Below are 24,696 nucleotides of genomic sequence, written 5' to 3' on the forward strand. Positions count from 1 at the left end.
AAATAGGTAAACAGCAAGGATTTACTCTACAGCACAAGGAACTATATTCAGTATCTTGTAATAGCCTATAGTGGAAAAGAATCTGAAAAAGAATAGATATATATGTATGCTAGTGCTTGTGCTAAGCTACTTCAGTCATGTCTGACTCTTTGCAACCCCATGGACTATAGCCCGCCAGGCTCCTCTGTCCATGGGATTCTCCAGGCAAGAATACTGGCGTGATTGCCATTTCTTACTCCAGGGGATCTTCCCAACCCAGGGACTGAACCACATCTCCTGTGTCTTCTGCATTAGCAGCTGGGTTCTTTACCACTAGAGCCAACTGGGAGGCCTATTACAGGCCCTTCATAACCTAATATCCAAGCTACAGTTTTCTAACCTAACCTGCATCTACTACTGTTAGGGGAAGCACACTGATTGAAACCACCCACCCTGGCCAGGCACCATAGTAACCATTTGCATGAGTTGTTTTATGACAGGAGATCCTGATAAGGAATACGGAACTGATAAGCCATCACCAACTGGAAGAGTTCGGGAAAGGTCTAGAGGAGACACCACGTGTCCGTCCACTTCCCAGAATCCCTCTCACTAGCATCCATCTTGGCTGAGTGATGCGTGCACCACCAGGGAAAGACTCTGAATTAGAATGATTGGCCAAAGACCACCCGGAAACTAATCCCATCACCATAAAACCCGACATTGTGAGCCATGCGGCAGAGCAGTTCTCCTGGGTTCCCTTACCCTACTGCTCTCCACCCGGGTGCCCTTTCCAATAAAATCTCTTGCTTGGTCAGCACGTGTCTCCTCGGACAATTCTTTCCCGAGTGTTAAACAAGAGCCCACCTTTGGGACCCTGTAGGGGTCCCCCCCTTCCTACAACAACTGGCTACCACGAAGGGACACCCCCATTTTTACTGAGGCTGACATCCAGACCGCTTGGGGTACTCCAGGACCAGCTCACCTGCCGACGGATCTGACCCAGCGGCTGCAACTGGGACTCGTTTGTCCCTGGTCTCCTCCTGACATGGACAACTGGCCAGGGTGCCCTGACCGGGTAAGGACAAGAGATTTTGTTGACCCCCTTTTATCTCACCCCTCCTTTCAACCTATCCCATCCTATTTTTCTAGTCCCCCGGTCCTGGACGCAGGAGTCTGGTCAAAGGGCCTCAGCCTGAGCTGAGGATTGGAGACTGATCACCTCCTCTTGGCAGAGAACTCGAATTCTGGTTCTGATTTCTGGTAGGGCCAAGTTCCAGTCCTCCCTTCTCTGGAGGCCCAGGAAAAAGCCCCGTAACGCCTGGGTATCTGTAGGTGGCAGGGGACGTCTGTAAGGCCACCCCTTTTTTCTTTTTCCTCTTTCTCTTTTGTCTCTTCCACCTTTTGTCTCTTCCCACTCCTTCTCTCAAACTGGCCTCTTTTCCTCTCTGTGAAGACCCAAGTTATTTTTATTCACTCTGTCTGCTGATACTCGGACCTGAAGTTCTGGGTCTTTGCAAGAGATTTTCTGAGAGGCTACGCTCTCTGCTCCCCATCAATTGTGCTTTGTGTTCTTGGGGAGACAATAGGGCGTTAGAAGCCCTCCATTGGGTGCCCTGTTTCTATAAATTCAGCCATTTAATTGAGCATTTGGCTGAGTGCTTCCATGTGGAAGTGATTAACGGGGTTCAGTATAGTCGCACCTGGTCTTGGGTAAAAATTAACACCCTAGACACATCATTAGGGGTTAATTCACCTTTCGGGACCAGTCCTACAGCACCGTTGATTGTGCTTACTACTGAACATTTCCTTTGGTGCATATACAATCAGGCAATTTGGGACCAGGAGAGAGCTTACAATCTCTCTAGAGTCAGATATAGGGGCATCCACCCCAATACTTGTCCCCTGGGAATGAGATATAAACTATACTGTCACTAAAATGGGAAATAAGCCTAGCTTCCCTTTAGACACCCCGCTGGGTTGTCTTTTGGCTCACTGGGAGGGACACCAACTGGAAGAGCTAAAAAAGAAAAAACCTATCAAATACTGTACTCAGTACTGGCCTACTTACTCCCTGGAAGGAGGGGAAAAATGGCCGCAGTCGGGATCACTTGGATACAACACCATTTTACAGCTCAGTCTATACTGCAAACACGAGGGTAAATACAAGGAGGTTCCCTATGTCCAGGCCTTTATGGCCCTCTACCAGGAGGAGGGTGAAAAAGTTGGCTTAAAACTCAACATTCAGAAAACGAAGATCATGGCATCTGGTCCCATCACTTCATGGGAAATAGATGGGGAAACAGTGGAAACAGTGACAAACTTTATTTTGGGGGGCTCCAAAATCACTGCAGATGGTGATTGCAGCTATGAAATTAAAAGATGCTTACTCCTTGGAAGAAAAGTTATGACCAACCCAGATAGCATATTCAAAAACAGAGACATTATTTTGCCAACAAAGGTTCGTCTAGTCAAGGCTATGGTTTTTCCTGTGGTCATGTATGGATGTGAGAGTTGGACTGTGAAGAAAGCTGAGTGCCAAAGAATTGATGCTTTTGAACTGTGTTGTTGGAGAAGACTCTTGAGAGTCTCTTGGACTGCAAGGAGATCCAACCAGTCCATTCTGAAGGAGATCAGCCCCGGGATTTCTTTGGAAGGACTGATGCTAAAGCTGAAACTCTAGTACTTTGGCCACCTGATGCGAAGAGTTGACTCATTGGAAAAGACTCTGATGCTGGGAGGGATTGGGGGCAGGAGGAGAAGGGGACGACAGAGGATGAGATGGCTGATGGCATCACCGACTCGATGGACGTGAGTCTGAGTGAACTCCTGGAGTTGGAGATAGACAGAGAGGCCTGACGTGCTGTGATTCATGGGGTCGCAAAGAGTCGGACATGACTGAGTGACTGAACTGAACTGAACTGAACCAGGATTCCGGGAAAAAGGGAAAATATAAGCTTGAGGAATTTGATAAACGCTCTTCCAAAATCCTTTTAGCAAGGTCTGATACAGAAGATCCCCTTGACCTTCTCTTGACCTCCTCTGCTTCAGCAGAGAAGTCACTGGGAAAGGAGGGTAAGACACACCCGGGAGTCATGAGCTCGGACCCGGAAGTCAGGAGGCTGGGCCCAGAAGTCATGGGATCTGAAGGGAAGTCACTCACCATCGCCTCAGCTCCGCCTCCATATGCCCCCTCCCCCATGGGTTTACGATCAGGAAGTAAGCTTTGTCCTCCACAGAAGGAAAGGTCATCCTCAGACAAAATCTGCCCCCTAATAGAGGTACCAGACGGGAGGGGGGAACCATGCACGTTCATATTCCGTTCTCTATGCAAGACATTACCCAATGCAAGGAACAACTGAGCTCATATTCCGAGAACCCCCAAAAATTTAAGGATGAATTTGAGTGTCTTAGCCTTAACTTCTCCCTCACCTGGAGGGATATAATGGTCATCCTCACCCGCTGTTGTAATGATGAGGAAAAAGATCGAATCCTAGATTAGGCTAGAAAAGTGGCTGATGAAAGAAAGTGGGTAGATGTCAGTCTGGCGCCTGCCAAAGAGGCAATCCCCTCTACAGAACCAGACTGGGATCCTAATACAAGGGCAGGAAAGGAATCCTTAAGACACCTCATTACTTGCCTACTACAGGGAATGACCCAGGGTGTCCAAAAGGTTGTTAATTATAATAAGATAAAAGAGGTTACACAGGAAGAAAATTAAAATCCAGCTCTTTTTTTTTGCGCAGACTCACAGAAGCCTTTAAAAACTTTACCAAGACAGATCTAAAAAGTATGGAAGGAAGAGTCCTGTTGGCCCATTCCTTCGTAACCCAGGCAGCCCCAGACATAAGGAGAAAATTACAAAAACTAGGAAAAGGACCAGAGACCCAAATTTCCGACTTGGTGGAGGAGGCAAATAGGGTGTTTTTGAACAGGGATCAGGAGAACGAAGCAAAAAGGGAGCAAAAGGAAGCCCGAAAAGATAGAATAGAAAGGCAGACCCAGGCCTTGGCCCAACAACAGGCTAAAATCCTGGTTTTGATTCATCCTGCCACTACGCGAGAGTCCAGGGGAGAGCAAGGAAGGAAAAAGGATCTTAACAATCCACCGCGGCTGAGACACACCCAGTGTGCCTACTGCAAAGAGGATGGGCATTGGAAAAGGGAGTGCCCATATCGCCCTAAGGGAAGGCGTATGGAGACCCCTAAACCTGCTCCCTCTGTATTAGTCCTGGGCGACCGGGACTGATGGTGCCCAGCGGCTCGAGAAACCTCCGTGAATGGTGAGGTCCAGATCACTCCTCTCGACCCTTGGGTGACTCTACAAATAGAAAGTAAGGATGTGAACTTTCTTTTAGACACGGGGGCTGCCTTCTCTGTTCTTCCTTTCCGATTAGGACCTTTAGACTCCCAGACTAAAACAGTGATAGGGGTAGATGGAAAACCCCAAAGCCGAAATTTTACTAAGCCCCTCGATTGTAAGGTGGGCAACTGGCAAGGAACCCACCCCTTCTTATACATCCCTGGTTGCCCTGCTCCCCTACTGGGGAGAGACCTTCTTTGCCGCCTCCAGACCAGAGTGACTTGGGGAAAGCTAGAAGTCGATAATTTCCTTTGCCTAGTGTCTGTCTAGGAGGAGTCTGTCCCTTTCTTAGATGAGGTCAATCCCCAGGTGTGGGATGTCTCCAGCCCTGGTCTAGCCATAAATGTTCCACCAGTAAAGATTCTTCTGAGGCCAAATGCTCCCTACCCCTGGAAAAGACAATATCCCTTAAAACCAGAAGCTCTTGAAGGTCTTAGACCATTAGTTAACAAATATCGAGATACTGGATTTCTAATCACCTGTGAGTCTCCCTACAATACTCCAATCTTGCCTGTTAAAAAACCAGATGGATCTTATTGATTCGTCCAGGATCTAAGAGCTGTTAATGAAGCTGTGGTTCCCATCCACCCCATAGTCCTAAATCCGTATACCCTCCTATCCCAAGTCCCAGGAAATGCTAAGTACTTCTCAGTCTTGGATCTTAAAGATGCCTTCTTCTGCATTCCTCTCCATCCTGAATCCCAAAAACTCTTTGTTTTTGAGTGGCGGGACTTGGAAACAAGGGAGGCCATACAACTCTGCTGGACTCGACTACCACAAGGGTCTAGGGACAGCCCTCATATTTTCGGGACTTCTTTGGGGAGGGAACTAAGGGAATTAACTTTAAAGAACAGCAATCTAATACAATATGTGGATGACTTGCTTATAGCTAGTCCAGACTTTACCAGCTCTCAAAGGGACACTGTTAAAACTCTAAATTTCCTGTATGAAAAGGGTTATCGAGTATCCCCCAAGAAAGCTCAGATTAACTTAACCCAAGTAAAATATCTTGGATTTATAATTATGGAAGGAAAAAGAATGCTCGACCCCCAGAGGAAATCCCTCATCTTAAATACCCCATATCCCCAAACAAAAAAACAGCTTAGAGGATTTTTAGGAATTACTGGGTTTTGCAGGATCTGGATTCCTAATTATGGCAATCTGGCCCAACCCCTATATGAAAAGTTAAGAGGGAAAGAGGAAGAGCCACTCGACTGGGATGAGACCTGCAAGGTGGCCTTTAATGCCCTAAAAGAGTCTATCACTACAGCCCCAGCTTTAGGCCTCCCAAACCTGGAAAAGCCTTTCAAGCTTTATGTTTCTGAAAGGATAGGAACTGCTCTTGGGATGTTAGGACAAATGATGGGGCCTGTATTACAACCCGTGGCTTATCTCTCAAAACAACTAGATGAGGTGGCCAGAGGGTGGCCCACTTGCCTCCGGGCAGTAGTGGCCACCGCTCTTATGGTTAAGGAGGCATCTAAGCTGACCCTGGGTCAGCCACCACAGTGTATACACCTCACCAGGTGCAAGCAGTCTTGGAAACTAAAGGGGATAGGTGGATGACAGGGGGAAGGATCACCCAATACCAAGCCCTCCTCCTTGACACTCCAGAAATAAAGTTGAGGGTCTGTCAGACTTTAAATCCAGCCACCTTACTGCCAGATCCCCCTACTTCCCCTTTAGATCACCAATGCATGCAAATCATAGACGAGTTATACTCTTCTCGCCCGGACCTATCAGAGACACCTTTTTCTGACCCAGAGGACAAATGGTACACAGATCGCAGTAGTTTTGTAGAAAAGGAAGAGAGGAAAGCAGGATATGCTGTAGTGAGCCTAGAAGAAACTAAGGAAAGTGGGTCTGAAAAGAAAGCTGAACTTTTTGCCCTGACAAGAGCTTTGGAATTAGGGGAAGGAAAGAGGATTAATGTGTATATGGACTCTAAGTATGCTTTCCTCATCCTGCACACCCATGCAGGAATTTGGGAAGAAAGAGGGATGCTCAGTGCTCGAAGCTCTCCTATTAAACACAAAGAGCTCATTCTCAGGCTCCTGGAGGCAGTCAAACTTCCTGCAAAATTAGCTGTCATCCACTGTAAATGTCACCAAAAGGGGCAAGAAGAGGAGGCCCAGGGAAATAGAAAAGCTGATCAGGAGGCAAAACGAGCTGCTAGGGAAGCTAGCCCTATCACTGCTATCTGCCCCCTTTTCCCCAAGGAAACCCTGACTCCAGATTATACTCCAGAGGAACATTCCCGATATGCTGAGCGGGGCTGGGAGATTGGGTCACATGGGTGGTTTCAGACTGATCAGGCCCAAGGTAATACTCCCTGACTCTCAGGTTTGGAGAATTACTAACTCCTTACATAAAAGTACCCATTTTGGAAGAGAGAATCTGGAAACCTTGCTCAAGCCTATTCTCTACCATCCCCAGTTGGCTAAGGTTGTTAGACAGGTCACACAAAATTGTGATACCTGTCTAAGAAATAACCCCAAAACCAGACCCTTGCCACCTCCTCTAATTAAACCTGTCCAACATCGGGGATCATACCCAGGAGAGGACTGCCAGGTGGATTTTACAGCCATGCCAAAGACCCAAGGGTTTTCTTATTTGCTAGTCTTTATTGACTTTATTGACATGTTCACAGGATGGATTGAAGCATTCCCTACTAAGACAGAGAGAGCCACAGAAGTCTGTAAAGCTCTGCTGAAGGAGACAGTACCTAGGTTTGGGTTGCCTCGATCACTTCAGAGTGACAGAGGGCCCTCATTTACAGCCACAATATCCCAGAACCTGGCCGCATGCTTAGGCATAAAATACCGCCTTCACTCATCCGGAGGCCTCAAGCTTCGGGAAAGGTATAGAGAGCCAACCAGACTCTTAAAAGGGCTCTGGCCAAGCTGTGTCAAGAAACACATAATAAGTGGATCCATATGCTACCCATAGCCCTCATGAGGGTACGGACAGCCCCCAAACGGCCACTATTATTAAGCCCTTATGAAATGATGTATGGACGTCCATTCTTCTGATTTGTTTTTTGATGAGGATGCCAATACTCGCTTAAAACATATAATTGACCTGGGAAGGTTTCAACAAGAACTCCAATGACATGGAGAACAGATCCTCCATAGACCACAGGAAAACTTGAAAAATCCCCAGGTAGAGCCTGGGGACCAAGTATTAGTAAAGACCTGGCAAGAAAAAGGGAGTCCAAGCCAGCTGTCTGAGAAATGGACAGGACCATATCAGGTTGTTCTAGTAACCTCAACTGCTGTGAAGGTGAAGGTCTATCTTCCTGGGTCCACAATTCTAGAATAAAACCCCATGGTCTACAGGAGGGGGCGACGGGGACTGAGACTCCAAAACCAGAGGACAATTATTCCTGTGAACCTGTTGAAGATCTCAGACTTTTGTTCAGGTGGAACCCCATCAACTCTCCCTCAGATAAGTAAAAACGCATCATATGATGTTTTTCCTCTTTCTAATCCTGTCTCCCTGTATGGCTATTAATCTCTCCCTAAACGAGGCATATATGCTTGCAAACCACACTGCTTCTCGACTCAACCTAACCAGCCCCTGCTGGATCTGCATTAATGGCAGAAGTTGGGGCTGTGCCCAACCTATCCCAGGGTATCAATGGCCCACCCTTCCAGCTGAGCTACATGCTGTTACCCAGCGCACCCCATTTGGTCACGGTGTGGCCTTTTGGGAAAAAGGGGAAAAAAACTTGATGCCTTGGTATCAGCAACAACTGTCTATATTTACCCCCTTGATAACATCTGCAATCCCACCTGAGCCCTTATTTTCTCTCTTGACTAACATTCCCCAAGTGACCTTCCCTGTCTGTCTAAAAAGCGACTCCCTGACAGGGGTGTCAGTGGGAAATCTAGGCAACTCACAATATGCGGTGACCTTCACTGTTGAAACTGATGGGAAAAACCAAGACCTAGAAATTTCACTAGGGTATTACGATTTAGCCAAAGTCTGGAAACTAGAGGTTCTGGCAGAACTGACACACTATACCTATCCCCGAACATGAGGCTCTCCTCGGATGCTATTAAGCATTCTCGAAAATCCATGTTCTGTTCTGGACGACCAAAGAACCACACCTGTTCATCCTGGTTTCTAAATCAGGCAGGCAACTCTGACCGCTGTTATTCCCTTGTAGGGGTACCTACCCCTGAAAACCTAACCCTATGGTGGGAGCCTAAACGAAATACTCTCTACCTTGAGGACAGAACCCAGGATGCCTCACAACACTTGAATCCCTTCCTAAATGCCCTCACTGCTGCTGGTTTTGCAGCAAGTGGAGTGACAGTCTCCTCCCAGCTACTAAGAGACTGCCCCTGTTCCATTATGCCATGTTCGAGTTGTAAGGCAGATGGAAATCCTGTCCCTCTTTGGCAAACCCGTTTTGCTGCCCAGCTTAAACCTAGTTATGGTGTCTATTTCATATCTGGGGATAAAGCTTATTTATCCCTACCACCTTTTTGGTCAGGAACTTGCTCCCTAGGGTATGTTACACCCCACATAGATCTGGCCTGGAGTAATACCTCTTTGCCTTCACCAGTATATACCAACCAGAGGATATGTTGCGCAGTAATACTTACCCCTTTTTTCCTGGCATTAGGACTGACCGCTGATTTGATAGGAGTTGCTATGGGGGGAACTTCTTTACATAAATTTCAGCAGCTTTCTACTGACACTGCTGTATCCATAGAAAAAACGGCAAGGACCCTCCAACGCCTACAATCCCAGTTAGACTCCCTAGCTGCAATGGTCCTACAAAATCGTCAGGCCCTAGATTTACTGACTGCAAAGTTTATTTCTAGCAGACTCCAGCAGTTTCAAACTAAATTGCTGTTACTGCAAGGGTGGAAGCTGGTTTCAGATGTGGAACACCCCAACTTAGATCAGGTAGAGAGAGACTTCTGCTCTGCTAGGCAGGCCTACGCCCATGCACAGCAGGAAGAAGTTACAGAAGAAAGAGACCTCCGCCCCAATTCCCAAGAAGTATCTTGAGTACAAAGTCTCTCAGAGGGGAGTTGTTAGGGGAAGCACACTGATTGAAACCGCCCACCCTGGCCAGGCACCATAGTAACCATTTGCATGAGTTGTTTTATGACAGGAGATCCTGATAAGGAATATGGAACTAATAAGCCATCACCAACTGGAAGAGTTCGGGAAAGGTCTAGAGGAGACACCACGTGTCTGTCCACTTCCCAGAATCCCTCTCACTAGCATCCATCTTGGCTGAGTGATGCGTGCACCACCAGGAAAGACTCTGAATTAGAATGATTGGCCAAAGACCACCCGGAAACTAATCCCATCACCATAAAACCCGACATTGTGAGCCACGCGGCAGAGCAGTTCTCCTGGGTTCCCTTACCCTACTGCTCTCCACCCGGGTGCCCTTTCCAATAAAATCTCTTGCTTGGTCAGCACGTGTCTCCTCGGACAATTCTTTTCTGAGTGTTAGACAAGAGCCCACTCTTGGGGTCCTGTAGGGCCCCTCCCCACTTCCTACAACACTACCTCCAAACATTCTCACAGAGCTTGCTATGACATTCTTAGTATACCAGTTTATCTACCTTGGGATTTCTCTGATAGCTCAGTTGGTAAAGAATCTGCCTGCAATGCAGGAGACCCCGGTTCGATTTCTGGGTCGGGAAGATCCACTGGAGAAAAGAAAGGCTACCCAACTCCAGTACCTGGAGAATTCCATGAATGGTATAGTCCATGGGGTTGCAAAGGGTCAGTCATGACTGAGCGACTTTCACTTCACTTATCTACCTTATTGGTTTTCCAGCTCTACTTTTTTATGTATGTATATGTATAACTGAATCATTTTGCTGTATACCTGAAACATTGTAAATCAACTATACTTCAATAAAAAGCAAAATAAAATAACTGCCAAAATGGATAATATAGGAACAAAAGATCTCAAATTACTAAAAGAATCAAAGACACAGAGGAAACAGTAAGTATTCGAGTACTGGAGAAGAGGGACTGGGACAGAGGAATACTTGAAGAAAAATGACTGAAAATTTTCAGAACTAATGAAGGAGCTTTTGTGAAGTTCTATTTAAGCCACAAGGAAGAAAATTAAACATAAATACACACCAAAAAGTATTATAGTAAAAATTAAAACATAAGGAGAATCAGGGCTAGAGTCACTCTTGGGTATCAGCTACTGCCTGAGTGCAGTGGAGTCCTCCAAAAGTAACTGCTGACCTTAGTCACTGGCTGTGGCCCTCACAACACAGTCACTAGGTTAGTGACATGCATCAGACTGACCTACACAACTGTTAGATCCATGCATGCCCGCAAGCTAGGGGGAGGTTTAGGAGACCTCTGTTACAGGAGTAACAGCTATAGAAGCTATCAAGGGACCTGAATTCTAGTCTTGGCACTGCCTCTGACCTTCTTAGTGACTTACTCTGGTTCCATGAAAAAACTAGTCTTTTCCACTTGATAGCTTTGGTGGCTTTTTAAAGATTTGTTTTATTTGAAAAGTGGAGTACCTGCTATGTCACTCTTTTGCACGAGTGAACAACTTACACTGTAATGGGGGAGATGGGCTGTGAAGATGATAAACATAGCTTTTTAATCATAGTAAAGTAATGAAAATGGTTGCCTTCTCTCCCCAGTCACACAAAATTGGTGAGGCATTACTACTTAAAGAGGAACCAGAGCTTCTGCCCAACTGTCAACCTTGATAAAACATGGATCTTGGTCAGTGAGGAGACACAGGTAAATGCTGCCAAGAACAAGACTAGGGTGAGCCCTAGCATGGGTGTGGTGCGATTGGGCTACTCAGAAGTTCTGGGGAATGGGAAGTTCCCAAAGCAGCCAAAGATGGCCAAATTCTTCAGCAGAAGAGCTGAGGAGATTTAAGGTGTGGGTGGGGCTTTTGTCCTGGTAGCTTGAAGCCATATGGTGGGAGATGCATAAAGTTAAACAAGTGCTTTTCAAAAAACAAATAAAATACAAGAAGATAATCTTAAAAGCAGCCATAAAAGATTATCTTTAAAAGAAGTTGCTAGTTAATTTTCTAACAGGATATATGGTGCCAGGAGCCAGCACGGGAGTTCCCACCCATGACAAGGTCATGCAGGAGAGCCCTGACGGGCAAGGTGATCAGGGCTCGAGGGGCCCCCCCGCCCCGGATCTACCTGAGCGCTACCCCAAAACCAGAATCTGTCTGTTTTACTATTTCACGACTTTCACCAACTCTTCTGACATTAACAGGGGGCTATCCCTGACCACCTTTCTCTGTAAGAAAATCAACTTAAAACTCTAGTTAATAAGTCTCCTGGGCATAATAGGAGTGTTTCCATTCAAACCCCTCTGATGACTTTCTAGCTTGCCTGACAGGTTTGTTCGGACTCCTGCAGATACACATGTGATTGCTCACAGCCTCCCAACCACGAGAGGCATGGGAAGCTTAAGATATTCTAACAATGCAGAGCTTCTCAGAGAGTTAAAATTGTTAGAACTAGTAGAGGATTTCTTTGTTAAGCTAATGCTTGCTGCCAAGTTTCCATATCCCTTACCTACTGTGTCCCTGGGAGTGTATTGATTAATATAGTTGGTATATAGAAATGTAAGTAGTAGCTTTAATGTTTGTAACCTTGGACCCTTGAGTTAATTCTTTTCTTGTTATAGCCCACCACACTTTTGCCCTATAGGAATGCAACTTTATCTAATACTTTCAGAGGGTGGCACCTGACTTTAGAATAATCACCTTTAGAGAAAAATAAGTTTTCTGAAGAAAGGGTCATAAAATGTTAACAGGCCTCCTGGCCAGAAGATGATGTAAATCACCTAAAGCTTTTGCATATGATAAGTTTGCAGAAAGAAAGCCTGGCTTCGATAAGGATCAAGGACTGCTGACCTTGCATGACTCTACCCCACCCCCCAACCATTATCCTCTATGCACAACTTGAGGTATAAAAACTACTTTGGAGGGATTTCCCTGGTGGTCCAGTGGCTAAGACTCCATGCTCCCAAAGCAGGGGGCCAGGGGTTCGATCCCTGGTCAGGGAAGTAGATCCCACATGCTGCAACTAAGACCTAACACGGTCAAAGAAATAAATAAAAACAAAACAAACAAAAAAAACTACTTTGGAAAATAAAGTGTGGGCCATGCTCATCAGGTTTGGGCTCCCCATGTCCTTCTTTCTCTTTCCTTTTCCTTTTAGGCTGATTCCCTGGAGTGCAGGGGCCCTTTGAGTTCACTTTCCTGCCTGGGCTTCTAAGACCCACTCGAGAAGGTGCCTAAGGTGGGGCACCTTCAGCTATTCGAGAGGGTGCCTGCAGCCTACGTGAACAGAGCAAGTCCCGTGCTGGGGCTTTATTGGCTTTCTGCGTAAACCAAGGAATATCAGCCTCTTTTCTCTCCTCTATTTTCTTAACTGCAAAATTCTTTCCTTATCTCTTTCTCTATTTCTCTCAGTCGCCGACGTCATCCTCCCTAGGGAATCCCTGGATCCAACCGGGGCAGGACCCCGGCAATATGAGAAGCCAGAGATACTGAAATATCTTTGATATCACCAAGACTATTAAAAAATGAAGGTGCCCATAAAGGTGTTTCTAGACAAGCAACATTTGAGGGAACTGATCACCAGCATACTTGTACTAAAATAACTACTAAAGGTAAATTACTCCAGAAGGAAGATCATAAAGAAATAAGGAAGAGAAATAAAACTGAAAAGTGGGTAAGTCTAGATGACTACTGACTATATAAAATAATACTGTTTTGTTTAGTAACAGTAAGAAACAATAAGAAAATCTTAAAACACAACAGAACCAAAAAAGGGTAAAGTAATGACATATAAGTCAGGAAAGGAGTAAACAGACTAGAAGTGTTCTAAGGTCTTCACATTTCCCTGGGAAGAAGATTAAAAAAACCAAGAAAGGACTTCCCTGGTGGTCCAGCGGTTAAGACTCTGCTCTTCCAATGTAGGCAACATGAGTTTGATCACTGATTGGGGAACTAAGATCCCACATGCCACGTGGCACAGCCAAAAAATGAAAATAAATAAAATAAGAATTAAATAATTTTTAAAAACAACATTTTAGACTTTGATAGGTCAAGAACCTTATAATCTATAGTGTAACTACTACAGAAATAAAATACAAATAGTAAAGCTAATAGACAGGAAAATGGGATAATAAAAAAAAATCAATTCCAAAAGTGCAAGAAGAGAGAAAAGAATATAGACCAGGCAGAACAAATAGAAAGCACTCACTGAGATGTTAGATTTAAACCAACTATATCAATAATTGTTGCTATTCAGTCACTAAGTCATGTCCAACTCTTTGTGACCCCCATGGACTGCAGCACGCCAGGTTTCTCTGTCCTCCACTACTCCCCAAGTTTGCTCAAATTCATGTTCATTGAGTCAGTGATGCTATCTAACCATCTCACCCAATAATTACATAAATTGATTAAATGCTCCAATTAAAACCTAAGGTAATCAGACTAGATGGAAAAAAGAAATCCAAATATATGTGGTTTGCAAGAGATGCATCAAAACAAAATGATATAGAAATGTTGAGAGTAAAAAGGAAGATAAATACACTAAGTGTAACCAAGATAAAGTTGCTATCTCTATATTAATATTAAAGGAAGTTGACTTAATATCAAGTTAAGCCTACTTCATTTGATATTAATATAGAGATATCAAGCAAAACCACAGATAGAGGAATACCTCGTTATAAAATACTCAGCTCACAGAAAGAGATAACAATTCTTTATTCTAATAACATACCCTTAAAATATATAAGGCAAAATACTGAAAGAATTACAAGGAGAAACAGATGTATTCACAATTATGGTGAGAGAGACTTTAACCTGATCAACAAAGTAATCAAAAAATTAATAAGCATTTAGATGATTTGAAGCAGACAATCAGCAAACAATATAAATGGACTATATAAAGCCCTACATGTAATGACTGCAGAATATGAATTTCTTCCAAACATACACAGAACATTTACAAAAACTGAACATATGCTGGGTCATTAAACAAGTGTCCAAAATTTCAAAGAATTTCAGTAATATAGAGTATATTTCCTAACCCTAATGCAATTAAGTTGGCAGTGAACAATAAAAAGATAACTAGAAAATCCTTGCTTTTAAAAATTCAGAAATGCACTTCTAAATAACCATGGGTCAAAGAAAAAATCACGATGGAAATTAACATTTGTTTGAATTACATGACAGTGAAAATACCACAAATCAACACCACTGGAAAGCAGCTAAAAAACAATACTCACAAAGAAATTTATGCCTTTGAATATCTCTATTAGAAAAGAAGAAAATCTGAGAGTCAGGAAGTCAAGCATCTACCTCAGAAATAAGAAAAAGATCAGTTAAATTAGGCTCAAAATAAAGTAGGAAGAAGAAAATAATAAATATGAGAGCAGAAAATAATGAAATAGGGAACATGTACTTCAAAGTATCATGGAAGCCAAAAGCTGTTTTACTTTAAAAGTGAAAGTGTTAGTTGGACTCTTTGTGACCTCCATGTACTGTAGCCCACCAGACTCCTCTGTCCATGGGATTCTTCAGGCAAGAATACTGGAGTGGGTTGCCATTCCCTTCTCCAGGGGATCTTCCCTGGATCGAACCTGGGTCTCCTGCATTGCAGGTGGATTCTTTACCATCTGAGCCACCAGGGAATCCCTTATAAAAGTAATAAGCTCATTGGAAGGAATTAAGATAAAAACAAAAGCAGGCACAAATCACCAAAGTCAGGAATGTTGGGAGCATCACTTGAAACTTAAAGCTATTACAGAAGTAATAAGAGAATATAAATGAGTAATTTTGTAACACTAAACTTGAAAATTTAGAGAAAATAAGCAAGTTCTTAGAGAAGAATGCAGCTTTAAAAAACTGACACAAGGAAAAATAGAAAATTCTGAATAATTCTATAAGCCAAATTTTCATTTTCAGTTGACTTCCTATTCTTCCAAAGAATAGGACAAAAACTATAACTTACGAAACAGCATAAACGTTTCACCAAAACCTTACAAAGGTATAAGAAAGAAAGAGGGACTTTCCTGGTGGTCCCGTGGCTAAGACTCTAAGCTCCCAACGCAGGAGACCCGAGTTTGATCCCTGGTGGGGGAATGAGATTCCACACACCACAACTAAGAGCTCTAATGTCACAACTAGGGCCCACAGCAGCCAAATAAATAAAAACAAATATTAAAAAACGTTTTTTTAAAGAAAAAAATCACAGCCAGTCTCATTCATGAAAATAAACACCAAAGTCCCGTGGTAGCCAGTCTCCCGGGTGGCCTTTGGATGGTCTCAGCTTCCAAGCAGTCACACCTTTGTGTAGCCCTTTCCACCCTGGCCAATAACAGCACAGAGTGGAAGAAGCCCCTTCCCACACGAGTCTGGGTGGCCAGTATGAAAACAACATAGGTCACTTCTGAGACTGCTAATGAAAGACTCTGTGACTATCACCTTGCTGACCCATTCTCAGAGGATCTGCTCTGGAAAAGCCCACTGCTCTGCTGTGAGTTGCCCATACAGAGCCACGTGGGGAGGAACTAAAGTCCCCAGCCAACAGGCACTTGAGTGAGCTAGGAAGTGGATCCAGCCATCAGCCCCAGTAGAGTCTTCAACTCATCACAGTTATTTCATTAAAATGTGTTATGTTTCCATTGGATAGGTTTATGATTATTATTTTTAGTGGCTTTATGTATTTTTAGATTTTTCACAGCTTTAATTTTTAATATGGTGATAGGAATAGATACAACCCACCTAAACAAAAGTTCTCTGGGGTCCTCAATAATTTCTAAGCATTAAAAGGGTCCTGAGACCAAAAAGACCAAGAATTGCTGATCTAAGTTCTACACAATTACTATGGTTCTTGATAATATAGATGAGCTTTTACAAGGACTTATGGTACAATACAGGAAATATAGCCAATATTTTATAATAAATATAAATGGAATATAATCTTTAAAATTCATCAGCACTATAGAAAAGACCCTGATGCTGGGAAAGATTGAAGGCAGGAGGAGAAGTGGATGACAAAGGACAAGATGGTTGGATGGTGTCACCGACTCAATGGACATGAGTCCAGCAAGCTCTGGGAGGTGGTGAAGGACAGGAAAGCTTGGCATGCTGCAGTCCCTGGGGTGTGAAAGAGTCAGACACCACTGAGGAACTGAACAACAAAATGTTGCACACTTGAAACTTATTGTACATCAACTATGCCTCAATAAAAATTTTAATAAGATAATAATAATACAGATGAGCTTCAAATTAGCACATTACTTATCTTTAATAAAAGTTATTCTATGTGCAAGTTAATCTGAAGAACTCACAGGCACAGGCACAGCTGGTTCCCAACACATACCTGGCTCAGCTACATAGATTCACAGGAGTAAATGTTCAATCAGAATAAGTATTCAGAATTCCTTAAGCCCATTTCTCCATTTAAGCAACAGACGTAAAATAGACACTAATAGCACAATGATTTTAAAGATACAACCAAGCTTCTGGTTACTTCTATCTTTAGTGGTGACCACTTGAGTTTTTCATTTGTGTTTAAAATTTAAAATAGCAAAAACAGTGCAAACTGCCAAGTATATTTTGTTTGGTATGAATTTACCAAAACTAAGATCATGGCATCTGGTCCCATCACTTCATGGGAAATAGATGGGGAAACAGTGGAAACAGTGTCAGATTTTATTTTGGGGTGCTCCAAAATCACTGCAGATGGTGATTGAAGCCATGAAATTAAAAGACGCTTACTCCTTGGAAGGAAAGTTATGACCAACCTAGATAGCATATTCAAAAGCAGAGACATTACTTTGCCAACAAAGGTCCGTCTAGTCAAGGCTATGGTTTTTCCTGTGGTCATGTATGGATGTGAGAGTTGGACGGTGAAGAAAGCTGAGCGCCGAAGAATTGATGCTTTTGAACTGTGGTGTTGGAGAAGACTCTTGAGAGTCCCTTGGACTGCAAGGAGATCCAACCAGTCCGTCCTAAAGGAGATCAGCCCTGGGTGTTCATTGGAAGGAATGATGCTGAAGGTGAAACTCCAATACTTTGGCCACCTCACGCGAAAAGTTGACTCATTGGAAAAGACTCTGATGCCAGGAGGGATTGGGGGCAGGAGGAGAAGGGGATGACAGAGGATGAGATGGTTGGATGGCATCACCAACTCGATGGCCATGAGTTTGGGTGAACTCCGGGAGTTGGTGATAGACAGGGAGGCCTGGCATGCTGCAATTCATGGGGTCACAAAGAGTCGGGCAAGACTGAGCAACTGAACTGAACTGAACTGAATTAATTCATATATAAATTATTTTACCCAATTTGAATATCTTTAAAAATTGCTGTTTATTTCTAATTGTCTGCAAATGAAAAGAAAGCAAGACAATAGTAATTATCATTGGCATTATATATTATTACTGAAGATAATTCTGTCCTGTAGAGAAGGGTATTAAAAAATGATCAACTGATGATGTCAAATATGCTAGAGTCATAACTTCCCCAAGAGGTCAGGACAGTTGTATTCCCCGTTCCTGGTATAATGCCTCTCACATGGTAAGATTATCAAACTTTTGTGGAATGAAATGCTATGAATAAATCAAAAAAGTACTGACTATCCTCAGAGTTAGATTCCAACCTGCTCCTTTCAGTGTAGCCCTTGGACAACCTTTATTCTCCGTTTCCACAACTGTAGCTTGGACATGACACTTCAAAGAGTGCTGAGGTGAACTCTAGTGGTACAATCTAGAACAGGGCCTATTCATAACAAATAAGTGCTCCACAGTGGATGAAAGGAATTTACCGACCAACATTTACTGAGTTTCACTGCATGCTACTATGGCGATTGTTTCTTGGGTAGGTAGGGTGTGTTCACTTTCACTTTTCACTTTCATGCATTGGAGAAGGAAATGGCAACCCACTCCAGTGTTCTTGCCTGGAGAATCCCAGGGACAGGGGAGCCTGGTGCGCTGCCATCTATGGGGTTGCACAGAGTCGGACACGACTGAAGCAACTCAGCAGTAGCAGTAGCATGGTGTGTTGGAGTGAACTATCCTATCACAGAGGGACAAAAATCAGAAATATCTATTTCAGAGTCAGGTATTTTTTTAATAAAAAAGAAAACTAAAAAGGCAAAGGTTAAATAGTGGCGGATTCATGTTGATATATGGCAAAACCAATACAATATTGTAAAGTTAAAAAATAAAATAAAAAAAGAAAGAAAGAAATAGTTTCTTCTGAGGAAAAAACTTTAGTTCCCCAAGGCCACACGAGTCAGCAGCCTTACTATTACAGAGGTATAAACAGCAAAAATATCAGGCAAAACCCAGACCTTTTGTTCACAATTTCAGCGGTCCATATGTGAAGGGAAAGTCAAGTTTGTTGAGGACTTGCCAGCTTTAAATTCCTTGGCACCAGTTGGGAGCCTGGTGCCAGGGCTCCTTCTCACTCATCAAGGAATGTGGGATGAGGGAAGTCTCTGGCTAAGGAAGGGGAGAGGTCTTTCTGCGATGAAAGGGCTACCTCCTCTCTTCGCTCAGCCACAAAAGTGAACGTGAAAGTGTTAGTCACTCAGTTGTGTCCGATTTCTTGCAACCCCCCTGGACGAGGCTCCTCTGTCCGTGGGATTCCCCAGGCAAGAATACGAGTAGGTAGCCATTCCTTTCTCCAGGGGGTCTTCCCCACCCAGAGATCCAACCTGGGTCTCCCGCATCGCAAGCGGATCCTTTACCATCTGAAGCGCTTACAAACTGCGCTTCATGTTAATGCCCATAAAACATCATCCCACCAACACGTTTTTGTATTGCCGGAAGACGCCTTCCTTGTTAGCATTAAATGATCGTTTTAGTTTTGAAAAATACAAAGAAAGTAAACTTTGGGGATAAAAAGGCACAAATTGTATTTCTGATCCTTCTTCCTGGTTTATAAAAACTAAATGAGCCCTCCAAGTCTATTTTTTCCCCTGTTAATTATTACGCTATTCCTTAGAGGATTTAGCACCCGGAGCCACAAAATAAACACTCTGCCTCGAGACTGTCGCCTGGACCTGAGAACCGACTTTTCAAAATCTCTGACTCCTAAACCCCAGGCTGTTTTCTGAAGCTCCATAAGGGACGCAGCCGCAGCTTCCGACTGCCCAGAGCTGGCGGTCTCCGCGCCGGGGTCCCACACCCCGGGGAACCACACCTCCCAGCCCTGTTCAGAGCCTTCGGGTTCCAGGCCGCTCCCGCACGCTCGGCAACACCGCGCTACGCACTCCAGGCTCGAGAAGCAACCTCCACGTCAAATTTTCCATTTCCACCTCTAAAACCAGTGTTCCCCAGAGCGTAGCGGTCGAGAATATGCAAGGGTTCTCATCAGTGTCCCCAGGCACTGTCTCCTAGCTGCCCCACCTAAATAGGCGGCGGACTGGACTTAATTTAGAGACCGGCTGCCCCCTCCCTTGACCCTGGCGTCCGCGGGCCCCGCACTTGGCCGCTCTCCGAAGGCGCGTCTGGCTGGCCAAGACTGACCTCTGCTCTAGAGACACTCACCCGAACGAAGTCATCATGAATCCCGCCGCCTCGGACGCCCTGGGCTGGTGGAGCCCGGCAGCCTCCCAGCCGATTGTCCAGCCCTAGGCACCAACCCGGGGTAGAGAAAGCCGCGAGAGCTTGGGTCGAACCCGCCCACTTCACCACCAACCCCCGCCCATCTCCTGGGTCTTGTCCTGAGCACAGCTTGGCGCCAGCATCTTTCTGGTCTTTAGGGGGACAACTGAAACTTTTAGGATCTTAGATCCTCGATCAGGGATGGAACTCAATGTCCCTTCCAACGGAAGCTCCAAAGTCCTAAACACTGGCTGCTGCTGCTAAGTCGCTTCAGTCGTGTCCGACTCTGTGCGACCCCATAGACAGCAGCCCACCAGGCTCCCCCATTCCTGGGATTCTCCAGGCAGGAACACTGGAGTGGGCTGCCATTTCCTTCTCCAATGCACGAAAGTGAGAAGTGAAAGGGAAGTCGCTCAGTCGTGTCCAACTCTTAGCGACCCCATGGACTGAAGCCTACCAGGCTGCTCCGTCCATGGGATTTTCCAGGCAAAAGAGTACTGGAGTGGAGTGCCATTGCCTTCTCCGCCTAACCACTGGACCACCAAGGAATTCCCAAGGTGACAGTAATGACATAGTCCCTGCCTATGATAGATATTAGGCACAAACGCTTTATTTACGTGGTACCATTTATTCGTCACAACAGCCCTAAGAGACCAGTGCAGTTATTAGCCCCACTTTTAGGACGGGGAAGCTGAGGCGAAGTAGGGTGATCAGTTGAATGGAAGAGCTGGGATTTGAACGGAGTCTGGGTGACTCGGAAGCCCCTGATGAGTGGTGCAGTTTCTCTCCCTTGGACGCGGAGCCCCCAAGCCGGCCAGACTTCCTCTTGTTGGCCCGAGTTGATTAAAAAAAAAAGTGGGGCGGGGGGGGGTTCTCTCCGTGGAGAACCGCGTGGACTCAACGTTTTTTGCCCGTGGCGCCCGCACTTCCTTTCTCCTGCCTAGGTCACCTGCCCCGGGCTGTCGGAGCCCGTCCTTGCACCGCGTCACTCCCAATCTCTCACTCCCAATCTCTGTGACACTTCTTGGTGGGTAAACGGAGCACCGTCTCCACCAGAAAGAATAAAATCCCCGCGCCCACCTCTAGGCTCCCTACGACCGCGGCCTCTCACTTTCCGCTCTGTTGAAACGGTATCCATCCACTCGTCCGCGAGCCTCACAAGCTCCCGCGCAGCTCACATTTGAGTTCGCGGAGATCCGTCTTGCCCCACCTCCACCGCGCTCCGCACTCCACATCCCCGCCCCACCGGAACTGTTCTGGCGAAGTTGGTCAAGTCCCTCTAACACTCTTGTACAGCCACGAAATGCCTGTGTCTGGAAGAGTCTGGTGGATTTCAGGTGAAATTAGCGTTTGCCCATCCCTTTTCAGCCAGGTGCGGTGCTGGGCGGCTCCCTGTAGTTCACCTCAAGTGTGATTGTATTGTATTTTAGTATGATCAAGTATTTAAATCATGAACATAACCTTGTTTTAAACTAGACAAAACAATGGCATTAGTAATGCCATTGCAAAATGACAGATTTTCTGTCCATATAAGTTCCAAAAAGGAATTTAAGACAGACATAAAATCAAACCCAATCAGTGAAACCCAGAAAGTCTGGGATGAGATCTACAACCAGAGAGATCTACAGCCTTGGTGTAGCTGAGTCCCAAAGTCAGCTCAGAGCTTCTCATCAGCCAGCAAAAAAGAGAAACTCTGCTGGAGGGAGTTCTGGAGTGGCTCTTGCAGATAACTTTTCCTACCAACGTTGCAGGAAGGGGGCTCCTTCTAGGGCCCGAAAGTGGGCTCTTGTCTAACACTTGGAAATGAATTGTCAGAGGAGACAGTACATGCTGACAAAGCAAGAAACTTTATTGGGAAGAGGCGCCCAGGCGGAGAGCAGTAGGATAAGGGAACACAGAAGAACTGCTCTGCCTGGCAGCTCAACTTGCAGTCGTTCAGCTTGCAGTCTTGGTTTTTGGTAAGGGGGTTAGTTTCCCGGTTGTCTTTGGCCAATCATTCCTACTCAGAGTCCTTCCTATTGGCTCAGGCATTGCTCAGCCAAGATGGGTGCTAGAAAGGACTCTCGGAGGTGGCAGGGCATATAGTGTCTCCTTTTACCTTTATGGAACTCTTCTGGTTGGTGGTGGCTTATTAGTTCCCCGTTCCTTTCTAGAACCTCCTATCTTATACCCCATGCATATTGTTACTATGGTGCCCGGCCAGGGTGGGCAGTCTCAGTCAGTTTGCTTCAGTTAGCAGCAATAGTTGTAAACCGGATTCTAGGATTTCCTGGACAAGCGTAATCAGCAAGACATTGTAGCGCTTTCAGGTACATGAAGTAAAAACACCCCATTGTTTACCACATTCTCTGTGGTTGGCAGGAAGGGAAAGTTACTTAAGTAAGGATGTTTGCTCTTTTTCAGCTTAGTTTAGCCAGGGCTTAAAGACCAGTTCCCCATGGCAAAGTCTGGCTGTGGTCCCTTGGGTGTCTAGACCCAGAGCCAAGCAGTGTTTGCTGCTGCCCTGAGAGGTGAAGAAAGAGCTCCTCCAGTCTACCTGGAGCCCTGACAGGTGACCAGGTCTGAGCACATTTTACTCCATGCTGTCTGGGCTAGCCTGAGGGTAGCCTCTCCCAGGATGACATGAGGCTTTCTCATGGTGGCCGGGGTTGCTATTTTACCACCATGACAAGACCTCCACTTCTCCCTATCTGTAGGCCCATTTCTGGCAGTCTCTTTGATAAATTAGCAAGTTCTTAAGTCATTTGGACCTCCTCTGTGCTTGGTTATTCCAGCCACTTCCAGTGCCCAATCTATGCACCACCATCACTGGTGACACTGGGCCAAAGGCCAAACCCTTTTTTTTTTTTTCTTTTTTAGTGAAATGTGGGTGATTTATAATCTTGTGATAATCACTGTTGTACAGAAAATTGACGCAGTTATATACACAAACTCTTTCTCTTTGACAATCGAGCGCTTATCTATTTGGGTCTGAGATGGATCCAGAAGATCCTGGTGCCTCCTGAAAAGTGTTCTTGGAAGGTTGATTAAACCAACTCTGCATCCTGGTCCAGTGAGTCAGCCAAGAGGAGGGGTGCTCAGGGGAGAAGTCAAATGATTTCTTTTTCCCAGTTGAAATATAGTTGATGTACAGTGTTATGTTAATTTCAGGTGCACCACTTCATAGTGATTTGACATCTGCATACATTATGAAATGCTCACCGCAGTAAGTGTAGAAATCATCTGTCCCACATACAAGGATATTACAGTGTTATTGGCCACATTCCTTTTGCTGTATATTACATTCCCTGGCTTATTTATTTATAACTGGAGATTTTCTGTTCACCTATTTCACACACACCCCTGAAACCCTCCCCTCTGGCAATCACCCATTTGTTCTCTGTATCTATGACTCTGTTTTTGTTTTCCTTGTCTGTTTGTTTTATTTTTTAGAGTCTAGATATTAGTGAGATCATATGGTGTGTGTAGTTATCTGTAGTCCTGAGTAGGTATCTGAGATCTCCCAGGGGCTCACAGGTATGTTGAGTGTCCTCATCTGCTTTCTTCCACAGTTTGACTCATGAGCAGTAGATCCAGGAGTCAGGCCCTGGTACCTTGACTGCCGTGGGGGTAGAAAGTATTACAGGGTAGAGGCGCTTCCATGTGGGCTGGAGTTGAGCCTTTGGGGACCTGCCTTTCCAGGCCTTAATTGGGACTTGAGTCCCTGGAGCATATAGTGGTGGCCCTTTAGACTCTTTTGGATCCTTGTTGACACCCCATAAGCATATTTCTTCTTGGAATTGCCCAGTGGCCATGGTGTAAGATCGGAGGTTCTGAGTCTCTGGATCTAGGAAGAGGTCATTGATATAAACAAAAGGTCTCCCATATAGCATCTCATAATGGCTAAGACTGACCTGTTCCTTAGGGGCACTACGGGTGTGGAGGAGAGCTATTGTTGAAGCCCCCTTGCACCAGAGGGAGATCTCCTTGGTTATCTTTTTTATCTCTGATTTTAAGATGTGGTTGGTTCTTTCTACTTTTTCTGAAGACTGAGGTCTTCAGGCACAATGGAGCTAATAAGTAATGCCCAATGCTTTAGAGACCACGTGGGTGACCTTAGAAGTAAATGATGTCCCATTATCACTTTGTAGTGACCTGGGCAGGCCAAATCTTGGAATGATTTCATGGAGCAGTTTTTTTTACCACCTCCTTGACCTTCTCAGTCCAGGTGGGAAAACCTTCAGTCCATCCTGTGAAGGTATCTATCATAACTGGTAGGTATTTATATCCTTGAGAAACTGGCATCTGGGTGAAGTCCATCTGTCAGTCCTCTCCTGGATAGGTACCATTCTGTTGGATAGGCTGGGCCAGCTGGGGTCTCCAAGCTCCTTGGGGTTGTTTAATTGGCAAGTGAGAGAAGAGAAGACCACTTGCCTTATAGTCATTTGGAGGCCTGTTCCTCTGAAGGACCTTTCTAGTAATCTTTGGAGGTCCTTGTCACCTAAATTAGTGGTGGCATATAAGGAGTTAACCGACTTCCATTGGAGGTTCCCAGGCAGAAAAAGGAGTCCCTCCTTTTGGAACCTCTCCATATGATCTTCTTGAAAGCCCTCACTCTTAGCTTTAAGAGTCTCACCTTCAGTGTATGAAGGAGTTTCTGGCAAATTAGTCTGCAGAACTAGGGTGGTAACCCCTATTAGGTCACTGTTCTGTAATGTTGCTCTCTTAGCTGCCTCATCGGCTGTCTGGTTCCCTCGTGCCACT

General features: G+C 45.0%; 1 protein-coding gene and 1 non-coding gene across 4 annotated transcripts in view; one reads left to right on the forward strand and one right to left on the reverse strand.

Moving 5' to 3' along the window:
• Window positions 1–21,147, reverse strand: part of B4GALNT2 (beta-1,4-N-acetyl-galactosaminyltransferase 2) — a 75,798-nt gene extending 54,651 nt beyond the window's left edge. Inside the window, exon 1 of one of the 3 annotated variants that reach the window (XM_027518155.1) lies at window positions 21,065–21,147. Coding sequence is in view for 1 of the 3 variants with exons in the window: in XM_027518153.1 (XP_027373954.1) it covers window positions 19,897–19,913 (17 nt within the window). In the remaining 2 variants the exon portion in view is untranslated. Of the gene's footprint in view, window positions 1–19,896; window positions 19,991–21,033 lie in introns of those variants that run through there. The other 2 variants (XM_027518154.1, XM_027518153.1) reach the window with 2 other exon arrangements.
• LOC113878654 lies at window positions 10,502–10,627 on the forward strand. The gene has a single exon (XR_003507077.1). It is a non-coding gene; the product is annotated as a small nucleolar RNA SNORA3/SNORA45 family (small nucleolar RNA).
• Window positions 21,148–24,696: the final 3,549 nt, after the last annotated feature.

This window comes from Bos indicus x Bos taurus, chromosome 19 (assembly GCF_003369695.1).
Source record: "Bos indicus x Bos taurus breed Angus x Brahman F1 hybrid chromosome 19, Bos_hybrid_MaternalHap_v2.0, whole genome shotgun sequence".
NCBI lineage: Eukaryota > Metazoa > Chordata > Mammalia > Artiodactyla > Bovidae > Bos > Bos indicus x Bos taurus.